The sequence below is a fragment of the Halichoerus grypus genome, chromosome 10 (genome assembly GCF_964656455.1).
Source record: "Halichoerus grypus chromosome 10, mHalGry1.hap1.1, whole genome shotgun sequence".
Lineage (NCBI taxonomy): Eukaryota > Metazoa > Chordata > Mammalia > Carnivora > Phocidae > Halichoerus > Halichoerus grypus.
Window position 1 is genome coordinate 59,188,357 of NC_135721.1, and position 15,522 is coordinate 59,203,878.

Consider the following 15,522-nt stretch of genomic DNA (forward strand, 5'->3'; position numbering starts at 1 on the left):
CCTGCAGTTAGGATGTCGCTTGTGGTACTTTGCCAGCTGGGACCTGAGGAAAGGAGGACGCCGCTAATCCACCGGGGTGGGGAATACTCTCTTTTTATTTGCCTTAGCAAGAATTTCCATTCTAAACCTGAGGGTGAGGGCTCATCGATATTTCTGGCAGCGGCTAGGACTCCTAGACGTCGGAGTCCCACGGAGGCCTCTCTGGGACTAGTCGGGCTCTGGCCGGGAGTTCAATCCCACGCACTTCTACCCCAGCGTGGGTGGCGGTGGGATGAAGGGTTGTGGCGGCGCGACAGGCAGTTTTTTTGGTTTCTCCACAAACAAGAAGAGGAGAGAGTTCACTCAGCCCTTGCGAGAGGGCCTGGTACTTTCGTTCTAAAGCTTTCGTTTCCTCGGGGAACAGAATTGCTACACGCAGTAGGTGCGTTATCTTTAGTCTTCCCTGTTCCCTCTGGGGGGCTAGAAGGGGTTAAACTTCAGGCTCCGGCGTCGCGGTAGAAGGTGAGGCAGGAAGGTCTAAGGGGTGGGGGTACGACTTGGGCGCAGGAGAGGTGTGGATGGAGGGGATAGTTTCCTTCCTGCTGGAGCGGCCTTGTTAGCAAGGAGGGGTGAGCGGGAAGTTTCTTGGACCTGACTGAAGGAGGGGAAGGGCCTTCTTGGCCAAAGACTGGAGGTTAGGCCTTGGATGAATTTCCAAGAGTCTAGATTCTACAATTGAGTATAACGGTAGCACAGTAAAGTTGTGAGGGTCGTCTTTGAAAAATCCGCACACTCCCCCACCCCCGTGAGACAATGACACACGGCTGTATGGAAATGAGTGTTGAAAGATCACGGGATGTGAGACTTAGTCTGGCCATTTTGGTGTTTTTTCACATGCCCCGCTCCTTCTCTATTTGCAACGAATGGTTTCTCTAAGTCCAAGAGGTGAAAAGAAAGTCCATCGTCTCCTCCAGTTATCATTGGTTCGTGGAGAAGGGACTCAAACCCCGTAAAGATCCGACACGTGGGAAGAGATTCTGTTGCAATGACTAGTTCCAATTCTTTATGTAAAAGAAGCACTTAAACGAAAATCTTAACGAAGGCAACCGACAATGAAAACCTTACAGTATGGGATGCATTTCTCAGGGCTTGCTTTCAAGGATAATAAACCTCATATGGAACAACTGATTTCTGATGACTTCTGAAATCCTTTCAGTGCTGTACGTCAAGATGAAACAACCAAATTTGAGACAGAACGCGTTTCCTCCTTTTAATGTTAACTTGTTTGAGAAGTCTCTTGATTGTTGCTAAAGGAAAATAATCTTGAGGGTTTGGAAGACCATTCCGTTACTGACACATACACACTGACGAGGGTTTTTGTTTTTTTAAGACCTCTTCAAATTACTCAGGACAGGAGGTTTCCTAATTCTCCACAGGTCTGGGAACTTCTCAGAGCCAAGAGATTGTGATATGTCATTTATTGACTTTGCATGATACCTTTATTCTTAGTGTACCTATTGGAGAAGTAAACATTCAGTCTTTGAACCAAAGGAAAGAAAGCATCCATTTTCTTCAATTAAAAAAAAATTTTTTTTTTATTTAAGTGTACTTACACAATGTTACATTAGTTTCAGGTGTAAAACATGGTGATTCAACTTCTGTATATGATATTCTGTGCCCACCACAAATGTAGCTACCATCTGTTACCACCCTATAACCTATTACAAATCATTGCCTTTTATTCTGGTAACTTATTCCATAATTGGAACTGTATTTCTCACTCCTCTTCCCTCTGGCAACCATCAGTTTCTTCGTTTTTTAAATTCCACTTATGGGTGAAATCATATGGTATTCGTCTTTCTCAGTCTGACTTATTTCATTTAGAATAATAACCTGTTCAGTCCATCCATGTTGTCGCAAATGGAGGGATCTTATCCTTAGAAAGCACCCATTTTAATAATAGTATTTAACTTCATCCCCAGGGAAAGCTTTGATACAAAGTGTTCTTTCAAGAACTTACTCGTGTACTTATTTACCCAGAGGGTTTGTTTCTCTTTCTGAGTTAAAGGTTAATTCTGAATTAAATGAAATCTTTGGTCTTAAGTAATGGAAAGGTGGAGAAAAGATAGAGTGAGACAGAAATAGTTTCTCTGGGAGGGGATTGCAGTCAGGGATATACCTTAAATGCTGAGAATCAACCCCTCACTGAATCCCAACCCTTTCTCAGAATCAAACTAGCAGATTAAATGGCCTGGCAGAAGGAATTCAGATCATTTGTATATAATGATGACCACACAGAGCTTCTCTATATACAAGGTGTTCTCCACATAATTCTGTGTCCTTTTGTGAAAATGCCCTTGAGCCCAAATTTACTTAGGCTACCCTAAATCAGAGCTTTAATCCTGTGTCTCAAAGTTCTCACTGGTGTATCCAGGCAAAGTCTTATTTTCTTCTTTCTCTTCCTGTCTGCCAGCTCCCATACTGTATTTACCTGAATTGAAACTCAGCAGGAGGCAATCTGTCTTTTGTAGTCCTAGCTGCTAAACTGATTTTTATGGTGAAGGGTTTTGTGGAAGTATATACCTGCCTTCCTCATTATTTTGTGTCAAGGATATTCTCTCAATAAGTGGCCACAAACATTTAGAAATTTGCAAGTAAGGAGTGGGTTTTAAAGGGTTGGAAAGCACAAACTAATTCTAAGAATCGTATCTTCACAGTAAGGAGTTGGTAAGAGCTCCACCCTCCCACAAATTTTAAGCAAGTTCATTTGAATTGTGAAACTGCATGAATTAAAAAACACCAGTTTTTTATCTGTATGACCACCATACCACAACATTGCCATGCAATCATTATTTTATAAAATATTGTTAGTTCCTCATTTTAAAGTAATGTGAGCTGATTTATTAATCAGAAGATCTGTTTTTGCAAAAGAGAATAATTAGGTAATTTAATTTTCGTACACCTCCTTCCTGGCAACAGGAGAGTTATATCGGATTTTACTCCATTCTCTAATTTGTTTCTAAGGGCGTTTATTCAAGTTGTGAAAAGTAACAACTTGTTTTAGATGATAATTACTTTAAATTATTTTGCATTTAATTTGTGGGGGTTTTTCTGGTGGGGGGAGGTTTTACTTGTGCATGAAAGGAGCAGATTCTTCTCATTTTGCTAATAGTTGGTTTCATTTAGTTATTTCATCAAAGTATAATCGATGTCCTTAGATCTACTGATCAATTTGTTTTAAATACTTGACTGCTTAACTATCATTGAGGCTAGTAAAATATATAGACTGATCTGATTATTTTTTCCTGGCAAACTCATTTTTAATTTCTAATAGGAAAAGTTTATTGAATTTACTACTTTGTGTTCTCAAACAACACTGAATGGTACAAAATAACAAAACATCACTCTGTATTCTTTGTTTTTATTACCCTACTCAGAGACAACCATTCTTGATTATTTTTATTTTTATTTATTTTTATTGATATACTTTTATCATAATCCAGAATGCTACACTAAATTCCTTGATAATTAGAAACTTTTACCTGGCCCATCTAATAAATGTCTTTCAAGTTTATGTTTCAATATGTATATAATGAAAAGGATATTATTGGAGAGTACAAAATAATGTTTTCAAATAAAAGTTAGTTTTTATCCCTAAAGGTGATGACATATTTCTCTGTGAAAGTAAAACACAAAAGATGTTCATTACTTTTACTTTTTCTTTCTTTCTAGTTATAATTATTCAATATGTTTCCACTGACTGAGGAAAACAAGCATGTGGCCCAGTTGTTGCTCAGTACTGGTACCTGTCCAAGATGTATTTACAGATTCTGTGGTGTGGATTTTCATGCACCTTACAAACTTCCCTACAAGGTACTTTCATTTTGTTTCTAAAGAAAGTTCTCTATTCTAAAATGAATACCTGTACATTTGAGGGCAAGTATCTGTCCATAAGTCTTCATTAAATTAAAAAAACTATAATAAAATAATTACTGATAATGGTAAATTTGGAATTTCCTTTTAGTACCATAAAACTGTAAGTTCCTTCTTAAGTGATTATATCTAACATTTAATGTAGTGGGATCTTTGTGGAGCAAATCCCTGGTGTATTTAATGTTTGTATATACCTCTCCTAAAGAGAACACAGATATCACAAAATAGTACTTCTAACCAGATATTAGTAAGATGTGACAGGAGGAGGATGACAGTCCTGAGATCTTCTATTAAGTGGAAGCATTGTGGATTTGGCTGCCTTTTTTCTTTTTCTGTTTTATTACCATTTGTACTTACAAATAGGTATTTGCAACCCTCCAGAAGTAAATGCTTATCATCATCATTATTTACCACTATTAATAATAGCAAAAATAATATACAGGGATCTTTGACATTTATGGTAATATACAGAGAGCTTTGACTAACAGAATACTTTCACAAAAAATGTGTAACATATTTTGTGAAGTATACTTGATTCCAATAGTGACATTCTTTTTAGAGACAGATAGTAATTATACATATGTAAATATATACCTATATAAACATTATGTATACACACATGCACACTCAGTTTCTTACAATTTTTAAAAATGCTCAAGAGTTAGCAGTATCAATCACTTTTCCTATGTATTATTTGTTTCTATTATTTTGGAAATAATTATATCTAATATTCATATAACATTTTTATATGTCAAGCTCTCATCTAATCCTAATAATAACCTATTAGGTAAGTACATACTATGATTGTCTCTATTTTCAGATGAAGAAACTGAGGCACAGAGAGGTTAAACAACCTGCCCAAAGTTACACAGCTATTAAGTGAGCAAGCTAGGATATGAACTGTCTGTCTGAATCCAAAGCCTAGAATTTGGAGCTAGAAGACATGGATTTGAATCCCAGTTCCAGCTTCAGTTTTCTCCTCTCTAAATGGGAATGATGATAACATCCACCTCACAGGATTTTAAGGGACAGTTTCTAATAAAGTATGTGAAAACACTTTGAAAATGGTACATATGCTATGATGATTAATATATATATGTGTATATTCATTTATACACACTATGACTATGAGGTAATCATACTGGTTTTGTGTAATTCTCCTTACACATTTTTCGGACACATTATATGATTCTATTATTCTGTGCATTTGTTTTCTATTTAAAATATGTTTTAAGATTTAAAATATATATTATATAAAGAGACTTAGTGTTGCCAAGTTTTATTTGTATCATTTTATGTAAAAACACATGAAAATATTTGAAGACAATTTTTTTTGTAAATGTACCTAAATTTTTATCTTTGTAGTCATCTAACTATGTATGTACACATAGATATACATGTACTATGTTATACTGAAATTATAGAACTTAGGTAATAAACATATTTGTGTGGGTCATGATATACCTATATGTGTATGTGTGTATTAGTATTTCTGTTAAAGATGAAATAGAGCTGCTGTCCTAATAAAATGAATTAAATTTGTTCGAGTGAAAGATTTTTTTCTTTAGAGTCAGTAAATTGTAATCTGAGTAAATTTTAAAAGGATATCTATTCAGCAACTGAATAATAAAATCTATCTAATTTAGACAAAACAGAAAAAGTCCTCTGAGTATTTAGATGGGTGGAATGTCTGAAATATGAGAATGGTCTCAAAAGAATGCAACTTTTAACATTTTAGTACAAAGGGTGACAGAAATGAGGCAAACCAGAATGTAATAGAGGGCTTCTTTTTAATTAATGCATATAAATGGTTTTTGTAATTACTGTGCCAATTTTCAGGATTGCCAGCAACTGTTTACCTTTGTTTAGTAACTTGAAATTATTTTTACTTAATAAATGTATAATCTCTAATTTTTCAGATTTCATATTAATATTATACAGATGTTTTAGATTGTGAGATTATTAAATAACCTAGCAAGGATGGAAATTCAGTTTGTATTTCTATTTATTGATAATTAGAATTGAAGTTTGTTCTTACTAAAATTAGCAAGTGAATGATCCTCACAACATAACTACAAACCAAATTACAGGCATACCTCATTGATATTGTGGGTTTGGTTCCAGACCACCATAATAAAGCGAATATCATGATGAAGTGAGTCAAAGTAATTTTTTGGTTTCCCAGTGCAGTTGAAACTTATATACTGTAGTCTATTGTATAATAGCATTGTGTCTAAAAAATGTACATACTTAATTAAAAAATAATTTATTGCTAGAAAGTGCTAACCATCATCTGAGCTTTCAGTGAGTCATGATCCCTAATCACAGATCACTATCACAAGTATAATAATGAAAAAGTTTCAAATATTGTGAGAATTACTAAAACGTGACACACAGACACAAAGTGAACAAATGCTATTGGAAAAATGGTGCTGATAGACTTGCTCGATATAAGGTTGCCGCAAACCTTCAATTTATAAAGATGCAGTATCTGCAAAGCACAATAAACTGAAGCACAGTAAAACGAGTTATGCCTGTAATAAATTTGTTAATGGAATCTTCTGCCTCAAATTTAGGACTTTAGCTTCACTAATATATGAAACTCTTTTGGAAAAATATTCACACATATATTGTGGGAGTTAGGTAATTCTCTTTCAAATTCCCCAGAAAGCCAATGCTGGCTAGTAAAATTAATCAATTGCTCCAAAATTGATATAAATCAACATTGTATAAGTCTGCAATATATCATAATTTCACTCCTGTTTTCATCTTAACCTTAAGGGCATTATAAAAGGGTTATTACTTTTTTCAAATTAACTTTCCAGGAGTTGCTCAATGAACTACAGAAATTTCTGGAAACTGAAAAAGATGAATTAATTTTGGAAGTTCCAAACCCACCTCCTAAGAAAATTCGACTACAAGAACTAGAAGATGGGATTGATGGGATTGATAATTTGAGTCAAAATGGAGAGGGAAAGGTCTCCGTTATTGAAGATGGTAGCATTGCTTCCAAGAACTCAAATTTAAATGTGTGCAATGTATGTCTAGGAATTCTTCAAGAATTCTGTGAAAAAGAGTTCATTAAAAAGGTAAATAATCTATTTTTTATTATATGTGCAATTATGTAGAAATTTTTGGTCTTAAAGCCTAGAATTCTTGTATCTAAAGTAACAATACCATTCATTTCAACTTGTTTTACACCAGTGGATCGTTAAAACATTTCTTAATTAAAAAATAAACAAGCCTACTATTCTCAAATTACTTTTTTATTAACAAGATAACTGAAAATTAATGAAGTAGGTGTCCATGTATTTCAGTCATGAATGCTACTCAAATGAAGAAAAATATAGTGGTTTTTCCCTCTGCTGTTTAACATAGCTAACTAAGGAGTTAGAGAAAAGCTCTTAGTCATACCTTTTAGTGTCTTGAAAAGACAAGTGTTACAGTTTTATGGAAGATACATGATTGAATGTGGGATTGCCTTTTGTTTCCAGCTGTCAAGAGCGCCAAATTTGGCTTTATTTTGTTTAAAAATCTTAAGTTATGAGGTGATCTAAGAGAAAATTATTTTGACATTCAACAGATTGTTCTGCAAGTGAGTCCTGGCTGTGTTGGCATCTCGTGATATCAGTCTTCAGGGTCTTAGTTAGCAAATGCTTGCTTTTGGGATGCTTATGAGAATTCCCAGAGGTGAAAGTTTAGAAGTGTAGTGCCATCTCCTGGACCAAAAACCCATGTTATGAAGATTAGTGTAAAATTTTCAGGGGCGCCTGGGTGGCTCAGATGGTTAAGTGTTTGCCTTCAGCTCAGGTCATGATCCCAGGGTCCTGGGATTGAGCCCGCATTGGGCTCCCTGCTCAGCGGGAAGCCTGCTTCTCCTTCTCTGACTCCCCCTGATTGTTTTCCGTTTCTTGCTGTGTCTCTCTCTGTCAAATAAATAAATAAAATAAATAAATTTAAAAATAAATAAATAAATAAAATTTTCAGCAATTCATGAGAATTTATATATATAAATGCTGTTTTATGTAATAAAAAATGCTTTTATGTAATACTTTTTTAGGTGTGCCAAAAAGTTGAGGCCTCTGGGTTTGAATTTACCAACTTGGTATTTTCAGTCTCCTTTCCACCACAGCTATCTGTAAGAGAGGTAAGGTCATTTAAATGCATAAAACTATATGTGAAATGCATGCTAGAAATATCTCAAAAAATGGAGACTTAAAATTTTCCGTACCATATTGTATTTTCCATTTTTTTGTGTACTTATTGAATGATAGATGACTGAAAGCATGGCACTATTATAGCTGCTTAATAATGTTGAATGAATGGGTGAGAAAAGGAATTATTTAGTTTATCATAGGACTGGGTTTTTTGTTTGTTTGTTTTAGTTTTTAATACTTATTGTGTCAGCAGGATTGAGAATATCACATGGTTCATTCTTCTATGGGAAGTTATGTAATAAAAGCGTAGTGCCTTTGGGCATGAAAATCCCAAAGGTCGGGAGTCCTCTAAAGGAATTGAAAGGTAGAGATTTCAGAGAATTTCTCTTATTTTCAACATGTAAAGTGACTACTTTAAGTCACTTTTTGAAGACTTAGTGAAGAAAACAGTGCTCCTTATGCCATTGAAAAGACTTTTTTTTTTTTTTAAATGTCCTCATTCTATAGCATATATTCATTAAGCTTTAGATCTGTATGAGGCATGTTGGTCAGAGAAAGAGATTTGATCAGAACTTCAGAGATGTTTTGGGGTAGATGTATGCATGTTATAATGGTCCGGGTATAGGGTCATTTCAGTTATGATGAACATTCTTATTTTCTGGAGTAAAATACAAAAAGATGGCACCCCTTTTAGTCAACAGGAAAAGGGAAAGAAATAGCCTCATGTTTATTTTAACTTTTTTCCTTTGTTAAGTGAAAAAAATAATAGTAGTCATTACTGTAACATTCTTGTGTGTCAAAACGGACATGAATACATAAAACTGTCCTATAGGGAAAATGACCTTTGTAATTTCAAATTACAACAATGAGTTCTAAACATATCCATTTATGTGTGTAAGGTGTCTTTTCCCTAAGGATCTGAAAGCATCACTAGAACATTATATCTCATACCATCACCTTCTTTGGGTGAGCAAAATATGGTGGAGCAAATAATAATGTTTATTAGCCCCCAAAAGGCTGAAGATTGATTTAAACACCTTTCGAAGCTGGATGAATGATAGAAAAGAGCTGGGAAGTGAAAAAGAGTAGAATGGTTTTAAGTAATATCTCTGTCCATGGTAAGATGATGAAACAGATAGAAGAAAGGGGGTGATGATGATATACGGTTTATAAACACATAAAGTCATTTTCTAGTCAATCATCAAAGCATTTCTCATTGATAGGTCATTTTCAGGATCCGATTTTGGTAGCAAGAAACAGACTTCTGAAAGCTAAGTGGCTCAAAAAGTTGCAGTGTTTAGAAGAAATAAGAAGCATATTTTCTAAGTGTGGTTATATATCTTACCACCAAACTCTTCCTCTCAGAGTTTATATTTTGACATTAAAATTTGTATTTTCCATTTTTATCACTTAAATGATGATTTTAACATATCCATTTAATATTTATTGAATACTTATGAAGTGTTTATATTCCATGTTAGAAATAGAAAATCCTATTTTTTAAAAAATAGAATTATAAACTCTACTTCTTGTAACTGATTTTAACCCCTAAACTATTTAACAGAAATGTGTGACTATTCCAGTTATTGGGGAATAAATACATTGCCACAGTATAGTGTGTTAAGTGACTCATTGTTTTCCTTTGTATTGAGTAATATATTTTTACTCATTCATTTCTTAAGAATAATAATTATTCAAAAAGTACACAGTGTTACACACCGTATACAATTTTCAGAACCCAGATTTCTTTAGCAAATTGTGTTTATGGTTCACTTTGCAATTTTTTTCCATTATTATGTTTTATTACTTTGTTCTGTTTTTTTTTTAAGATTTTTTATTTATTTGATGGAGAGAGAGAGAATTTGTGTTTCTAACAAGCTCATGGTGAGGTGGTACTGCTGCAAAGGAGCACACTTTGAGAACCGCTGTCCTAAAGGATAATGGCAGAAGTAATCTAGTCTGATAATAAACTGATAACTTTTTAAAAATTTATATTCCTGATAGGAAGAGAGAAACAGGCATAATTAAATGTATCCTATACTTTTTTTTTAGAATAAAAATTCAGTTTATTCATCTGTTTATGACACAGTACACAAGAGGCGAAGTGTTTCATATCATAGATTTCACTTCCAACTCTTTGGTATGTTTCTTTGGCTAAAAGGAGATTAGACATGAGAGGCAGGCAATGCTTAGGCAACTGAAATAAGGATGGGGAGGGGCGATGCTAATCTCATCCTTGCAGGGCTATTTTCTAGAACTGTTAGCTGGAAACAAAGGAGCACCACTCCTGGATGCTCATGCGTGGGCCTCAGTCATCCCCACCACACAGGTACAGCAGTGCTTTCTGGCAGTCACCCTCATGTCTTGCTGGAGGCAGTAGTACAGGGACTTGCTGTACTTTCTTTTGAATTCAGACCTAATTTTCAACATGTCCTCTTCACTGCAAGAGATCGTGATAGATCATGATTCTTTTTTTTTTTTTTAAGATTTTATTTATTTATTTGACAGAGAGAGACACAGCGAGAGAGGGAATACAAGCAGGGGAGTGGGAGAGGGAGAAGCAGGCTTCCCGCTGAGCAGGGAGCCCGACGTGGGGCTCGATCCCAGGACCCTGGGATCATGACCTGAGCCAAAGGCAGAGTCTTAACGACTGAGCCACCCAGGCGTCCTGATGGATCATGATTCTAATCAGGACTTTATTACGAGTCCCCTTGCCTTTCATGGAGTCATACAGTTGGTCAGCAAAATACAGGGGCTTGTTCTGAATGCTCTGGACCTGGTTCAGGAAAGCATTTTCTAGGTCTCCTTTGACCTCCTTGATGCTCTCCAGTATGTCATAAGGGCTATAGCTCTTGTACCTTTCAAATACTTTCTGGAGGTGACACACACTCTGCTTGGTCATGATGCTGATCCACTTGGGCACATCAGTTCCTTTCCTCTTCACTCCAACATCATAGACATCCCAGGCATCTTAGTCAATCAGTTCATAATCAATGACAGAGCCATCCTCTGCTCTTCTGCCATTTGCAAGGGCAACCATCAGCTTGCAGAAGTCACCAGATGTGTCAGAAATGATGTCCTTCTCCAGATCAGTCTTGTACATTTCCTTGTAGACTCTCTTAATTTCCTGATGCTCTTGGTTGCTCCTTGAGCAGATGATCTCAGTGAGGGAGTCTTCATCAGTCCTCAGCCCCTTCATGGAGGCTTTCAGCTCAGAAGCATCATACAGAGCAGGTCGCCTGTGACTGGGCCCCAAATCACATTCTTTAAGTGGCTGGACAAGGCTGATGTCAGTGCTGATACAAGTTCTTTTTAGATCCTTCTCTGGTAGGCGAAGGCAATATCCTGTCTCTGTTCATTGCTGTGGTTGGTCAAAATGTTGACAATGGTGACCTCATCCACCCCTTTGGTCATTTTAGTGATGGCCATTTCAATGTTCAGAGCATCATACTCAACATCAAAAATCGTGTACGCTTTGACCAAACTGTATGCACTTGGAGTGGAGTGATCACCCTCCAAGGTGAGCCTGCAGAGAATTTCGTGAACAGTAAACAGTTTGAAGCTGGGCCAGGCACCAAGAGCTGCAAGCACCCCAGTTGTGGAGCCTTTATCCTTCATTTTTGATAGGTTGATGTCAAACAGTGCAAAGAAAAAGCAGTTAGAGAAAAATGGCAGAGGAATCTAGGCTGGAAGATAAATTAAAAGGGTTGGGAGGTTCAGAGAAAGTGCAATTCAGACTTTATTTAAAACCAAATTACCCCAACTGATAAAAGAAAGTTTAAGGATCAAAATACATCCCAATGAAGAAGAAATCGGGGCATCTCTTTCTCTCTGTGTTTACATAAACATTTGTATTTATATATTTATATGTATTTATTTGACTTTTTATTTTGAAAAATTTAAAAAGTAGTAAGACTAGCCGAATGAGCCCCTGTGTATGTATCATCCAGCTCTAATTGTAATTTTTTTGCCAAACTGAAATCAGTTTCCAAAAAAAGATACACAAAAGTCAGAGTAATGCAAATGTAAGAAGGAGGCTTAGCTCTGTCTGTAATAGCAACTGGAAAATAAAATCTCAAATGAGTAGAGGCTTGTAAGAATTGCTAAGGAAGACTTGGGCATACTTCAAGTTATGCTTATAGCAAGAGATGAAAAAGGGGATGTATTTGGAACTGATATTGTTGATGGATGATACAGAGAGAGTGGAACTTAGAAAATCTTATTTTGCTTCTGTCCTGTCTGAGGAAAATGATCCTCAACCTAAATGGGTAGACTGATCATTGATTGGTGAGGGAGAGTGAAAGCTCTGCATGGTGAAGCTTCTCTAAATGGGTTCAGGTATTCAGGACTGAATGAATGACATTCCAGGATGGATTCAGAAAGAACTTGCAGTTGATGATCTTTGAGAGCTTTTAAAGGATAGCAGATTTTCCAAATGACTGGAGACAGAGAAGGCAGTTTCAATTTTCTAAAGGTGGTTTTGTTAACTACCAACTGGTGAGCTTGACCCTAAAACCCTGGCAAGGTTCTAGATCAGGAGCTAAAGAGTACATTGTAGGCACTGAGGAACACTTGGTCAACACACTGAACAGATTCATTAAGAACAAATTATTTCTGCATCATTTTTTCCTTTTATAGGCTAGCAGGACTGGTAGAGCAGGGAAGTAGGGTAAAGCACCAGTGTGACTGGAATTCAGCTAGTCATTTGAGCAGGTTTCTTTCTTATGATAACTTTCTGAAAGTGGCAAGAAATATGAGCAGAATGTGAAGACAATTGTGTGGGATGTACCTGGCTGGCCATACCCAAACGGAACTGATTAATAACTGATTTCAAACTGGACAGTGTTTCTCCAAGTGTACTCTGCAGATCTGAAACTCACTTGGAGAAAAGTGTTGAAAGCAGATTGCTGAGCCTTGTCTTAAACCTCCTAAATCAGAATCTCTAGATATGGGGCACAGAGTTAAAGTACACATTGAAATTCAAGAATGATGGAACTTCAGAGAGATTTCTGATGTCCTGCAAGACTCTTCATACCTTGTCTTGTTCATGATTTCTATCAGTGATGATATAATGGGAACACTCACAACAGGTGTCATGACACAGAGTTGAGAATATAGCAGATAGATTGAGTATTAGAATTGAGATCCAAAAGATCTCACGAATAAGGAAAATCTAACAAGATGAAATTTAAAAGGAGTAAACATAAGTTCTTATACCTAGGTTTAGAAAAACAACTGCCAAGTAAAGGATGAAGGAAGAATGGCTTAAAAGCTGTGTTTATAGACAAGGTTTGGGTGTTTTAGTTAATAGCCCAGTAAGAATTAGGGGAGTGATGTGGATAACCACTTTGGACTTTAGTCCAGATAGTAGAAGTACAGTATCTAGAAAGATGAAGGTGATGGTCATCCTCTTTTGCCCTCTTTTGTGTTGGCCATTCATGGAGTGCCATATTCAGCTGGAGCATACTACTTTAGGAGGAACAAGGACAAATGGAAAGGTGTTTTGTGGTAGTCCACATCCTAATCCTTGAAACTTGGGAATGTGTACCTTACGTGAAAAAAAGGGATTTTGTGGATGTAATTAAGATTAAGGATCCTGGGGCGCCTGGGTGGCTCAGTCGGTTAAGCGGCTGCCTTTGGCTCAGGTCATGATCCTGGGATCCTGGGATCGAGCCCCATGTCCGGCTCCCTGCTCAGCGGAGAGCCTGCTTCTCCCTCTCCCTCTGCCTGCCACTCTGCCTACTTGTGCTCTCTCTCTGTGTCAAATAAATAAATAAAATCTTAAAAAAAAAAAAAAAAAAAAGATTAAGGATCCTGAGATGGAGAAAGTATCCTGAATTATCTGAGTCAGCTCAGTCCAATTATATGAGTCCTTAAAAGCATCTTTCTTCTGAGGTCAAGGTCAGAGGAAGATGTGACTGTGAAAGAATGGTCAGATGCAATGTTGCTCACTTTGAAGATGGTGGAAGGGAACTAGGAATATAGGTGGCCTCTAGAAGCTAGAAAAGGCAAGGAAATGGAGTCTCCTAGCCTAGATGCACCAGAAAGGAATGCACCCCTGTTGACACCTTGGTAGTAGCCCAATGAGACCCACGTTGGACTTCTGATCTAAAGTACTATAAGACAATAAATTTGTGTGTGTGTGTTTTAAGGTTTTATTTGTTTATTTGAGAGAGAGAGAATGAGTGGGGCGGGGGCAGAGGGAGAAGCAGACTCCCTGTTGAGCAGGGAGCCAGATGCGGAGCTAGATCCCAGGACCCTGGGATCATGACCTGAGCCGAAGGCAGATGCTTAACCGAATGAGCCACCCAGGCGCCCCATGAATTTGCTCTTCTTAAATATTTGAGGGTTTTTCTGCTGCAGAGATGGAATCAGAAGGGAAATAATTTTCAGCTATAAGGAATTAATGCAGAACAGAATAGACTGTTTTCAGGGATGGTGTTTTCTATCACCAGAATATTTAAGCCAAAGCTGGGTAACTACCTGACAGAGATATATAGAAGGAAGGTGTGCACCATTTGGTTGGTTAGACTAGACTTGTTCAGCCTTTTCAACTCTAAGATCCTATATAGTTTTAAGAAAAATATTTATTACATTTGTTATTTTTTGTTACCTTATATTCATAATTGAGTCTTCTAACCTTCTATACCACATTAAATTAGTGCCACACTAAAATTAGTATAGAACGAATGACCCAGACTTATGCTAATATTAGGCTAAACTTACATTTATAGGAAAAAAAGCATTCAGTTAAGTTCTATTAAAAGTAAACCCTTTAAAGTCCTGCTGCTTTTTAGGTTTATCCTTACTAGTATGGTCCAGTAGAGGGCAATATTGCACTATCAGTTTCACTTTTTGGTAGTGTGTGGAAACAGTTTGCTCACTTGACTTTAAATGGATATAGTGTCTCTTAAATGTTACTTTGGTTGTGTGAAACACCTACTTCTTAATATGCAACTTGATTCAGTTGGAGTTTTGTTTGTCAAATCAAAACTTTTCCCTTTCATTTTTATACTTGTAGCATCTCCATGCTTTGCCCTAAGTACTATAAATTATACACAGCCCTAGAAATCTAACCAAAAATAAAAGCAATACCATTTCTGTGGTAGCAGTTTATATTTATAAAATTTTTTCTTAAATTCTGACAAATGGGTATTCAGAAGACTGGATTTTTCCTTAAATCCCTGGGTTCTTAACCAATTTGGGATCATCATCTCGTTAAGAATCTAAAGAAAGCAACTGAATCCCTTTTCTAAAAATGCATATGTTCAAAATTTTGCTTGTACTTATAGAGCCTCTTAAACTCCCAGCCATTAATCTAAGATCTTTCTTAATTGGATTATGAACACCACCCCCTTCTGTAATCCCTCACCCATAATTGATTGATGCACGTACTTTTTCTAAAGGGCAATGTTTTTTCTAATTATGTTGAAGTCATAGAACAGAATTTGTT

General features: G+C 36.4%; 1 protein-coding gene and 1 pseudogene across 3 annotated transcripts in view; one reads left to right on the forward strand and one right to left on the reverse strand.

The window, feature by feature from the left end:
- The first annotated feature begins 61 nt into the window (after positions 1-61).
- The window catches only part of PUS10 (pseudouridine synthase 10), a 67,920-nt gene continuing 52,459 nt past the window's right edge, over positions 62-15,522 (forward strand). For 2 of the 3 annotated variants that reach the window (XR_004912437.2, XM_036077014.2), the window contains exons 1-4: positions 62-421; positions 3,712-3,852; positions 6,738-7,001; positions 7,973-8,059. Coding sequence is in view for 2 of the 3 variants with exons in the window: in XM_036077014.2 (XP_035932907.1) it covers positions 3,727-3,852; positions 6,738-7,001; positions 7,973-8,059 (477 nt within the window). In the remaining variant the exon portion in view is untranslated. The other variant, XM_036077015.2, reaches the window with a different exon arrangement.
- Positions 10,154-11,687, reverse strand: LOC118526037 (annexin A2 pseudogene; annotated as a pseudogene).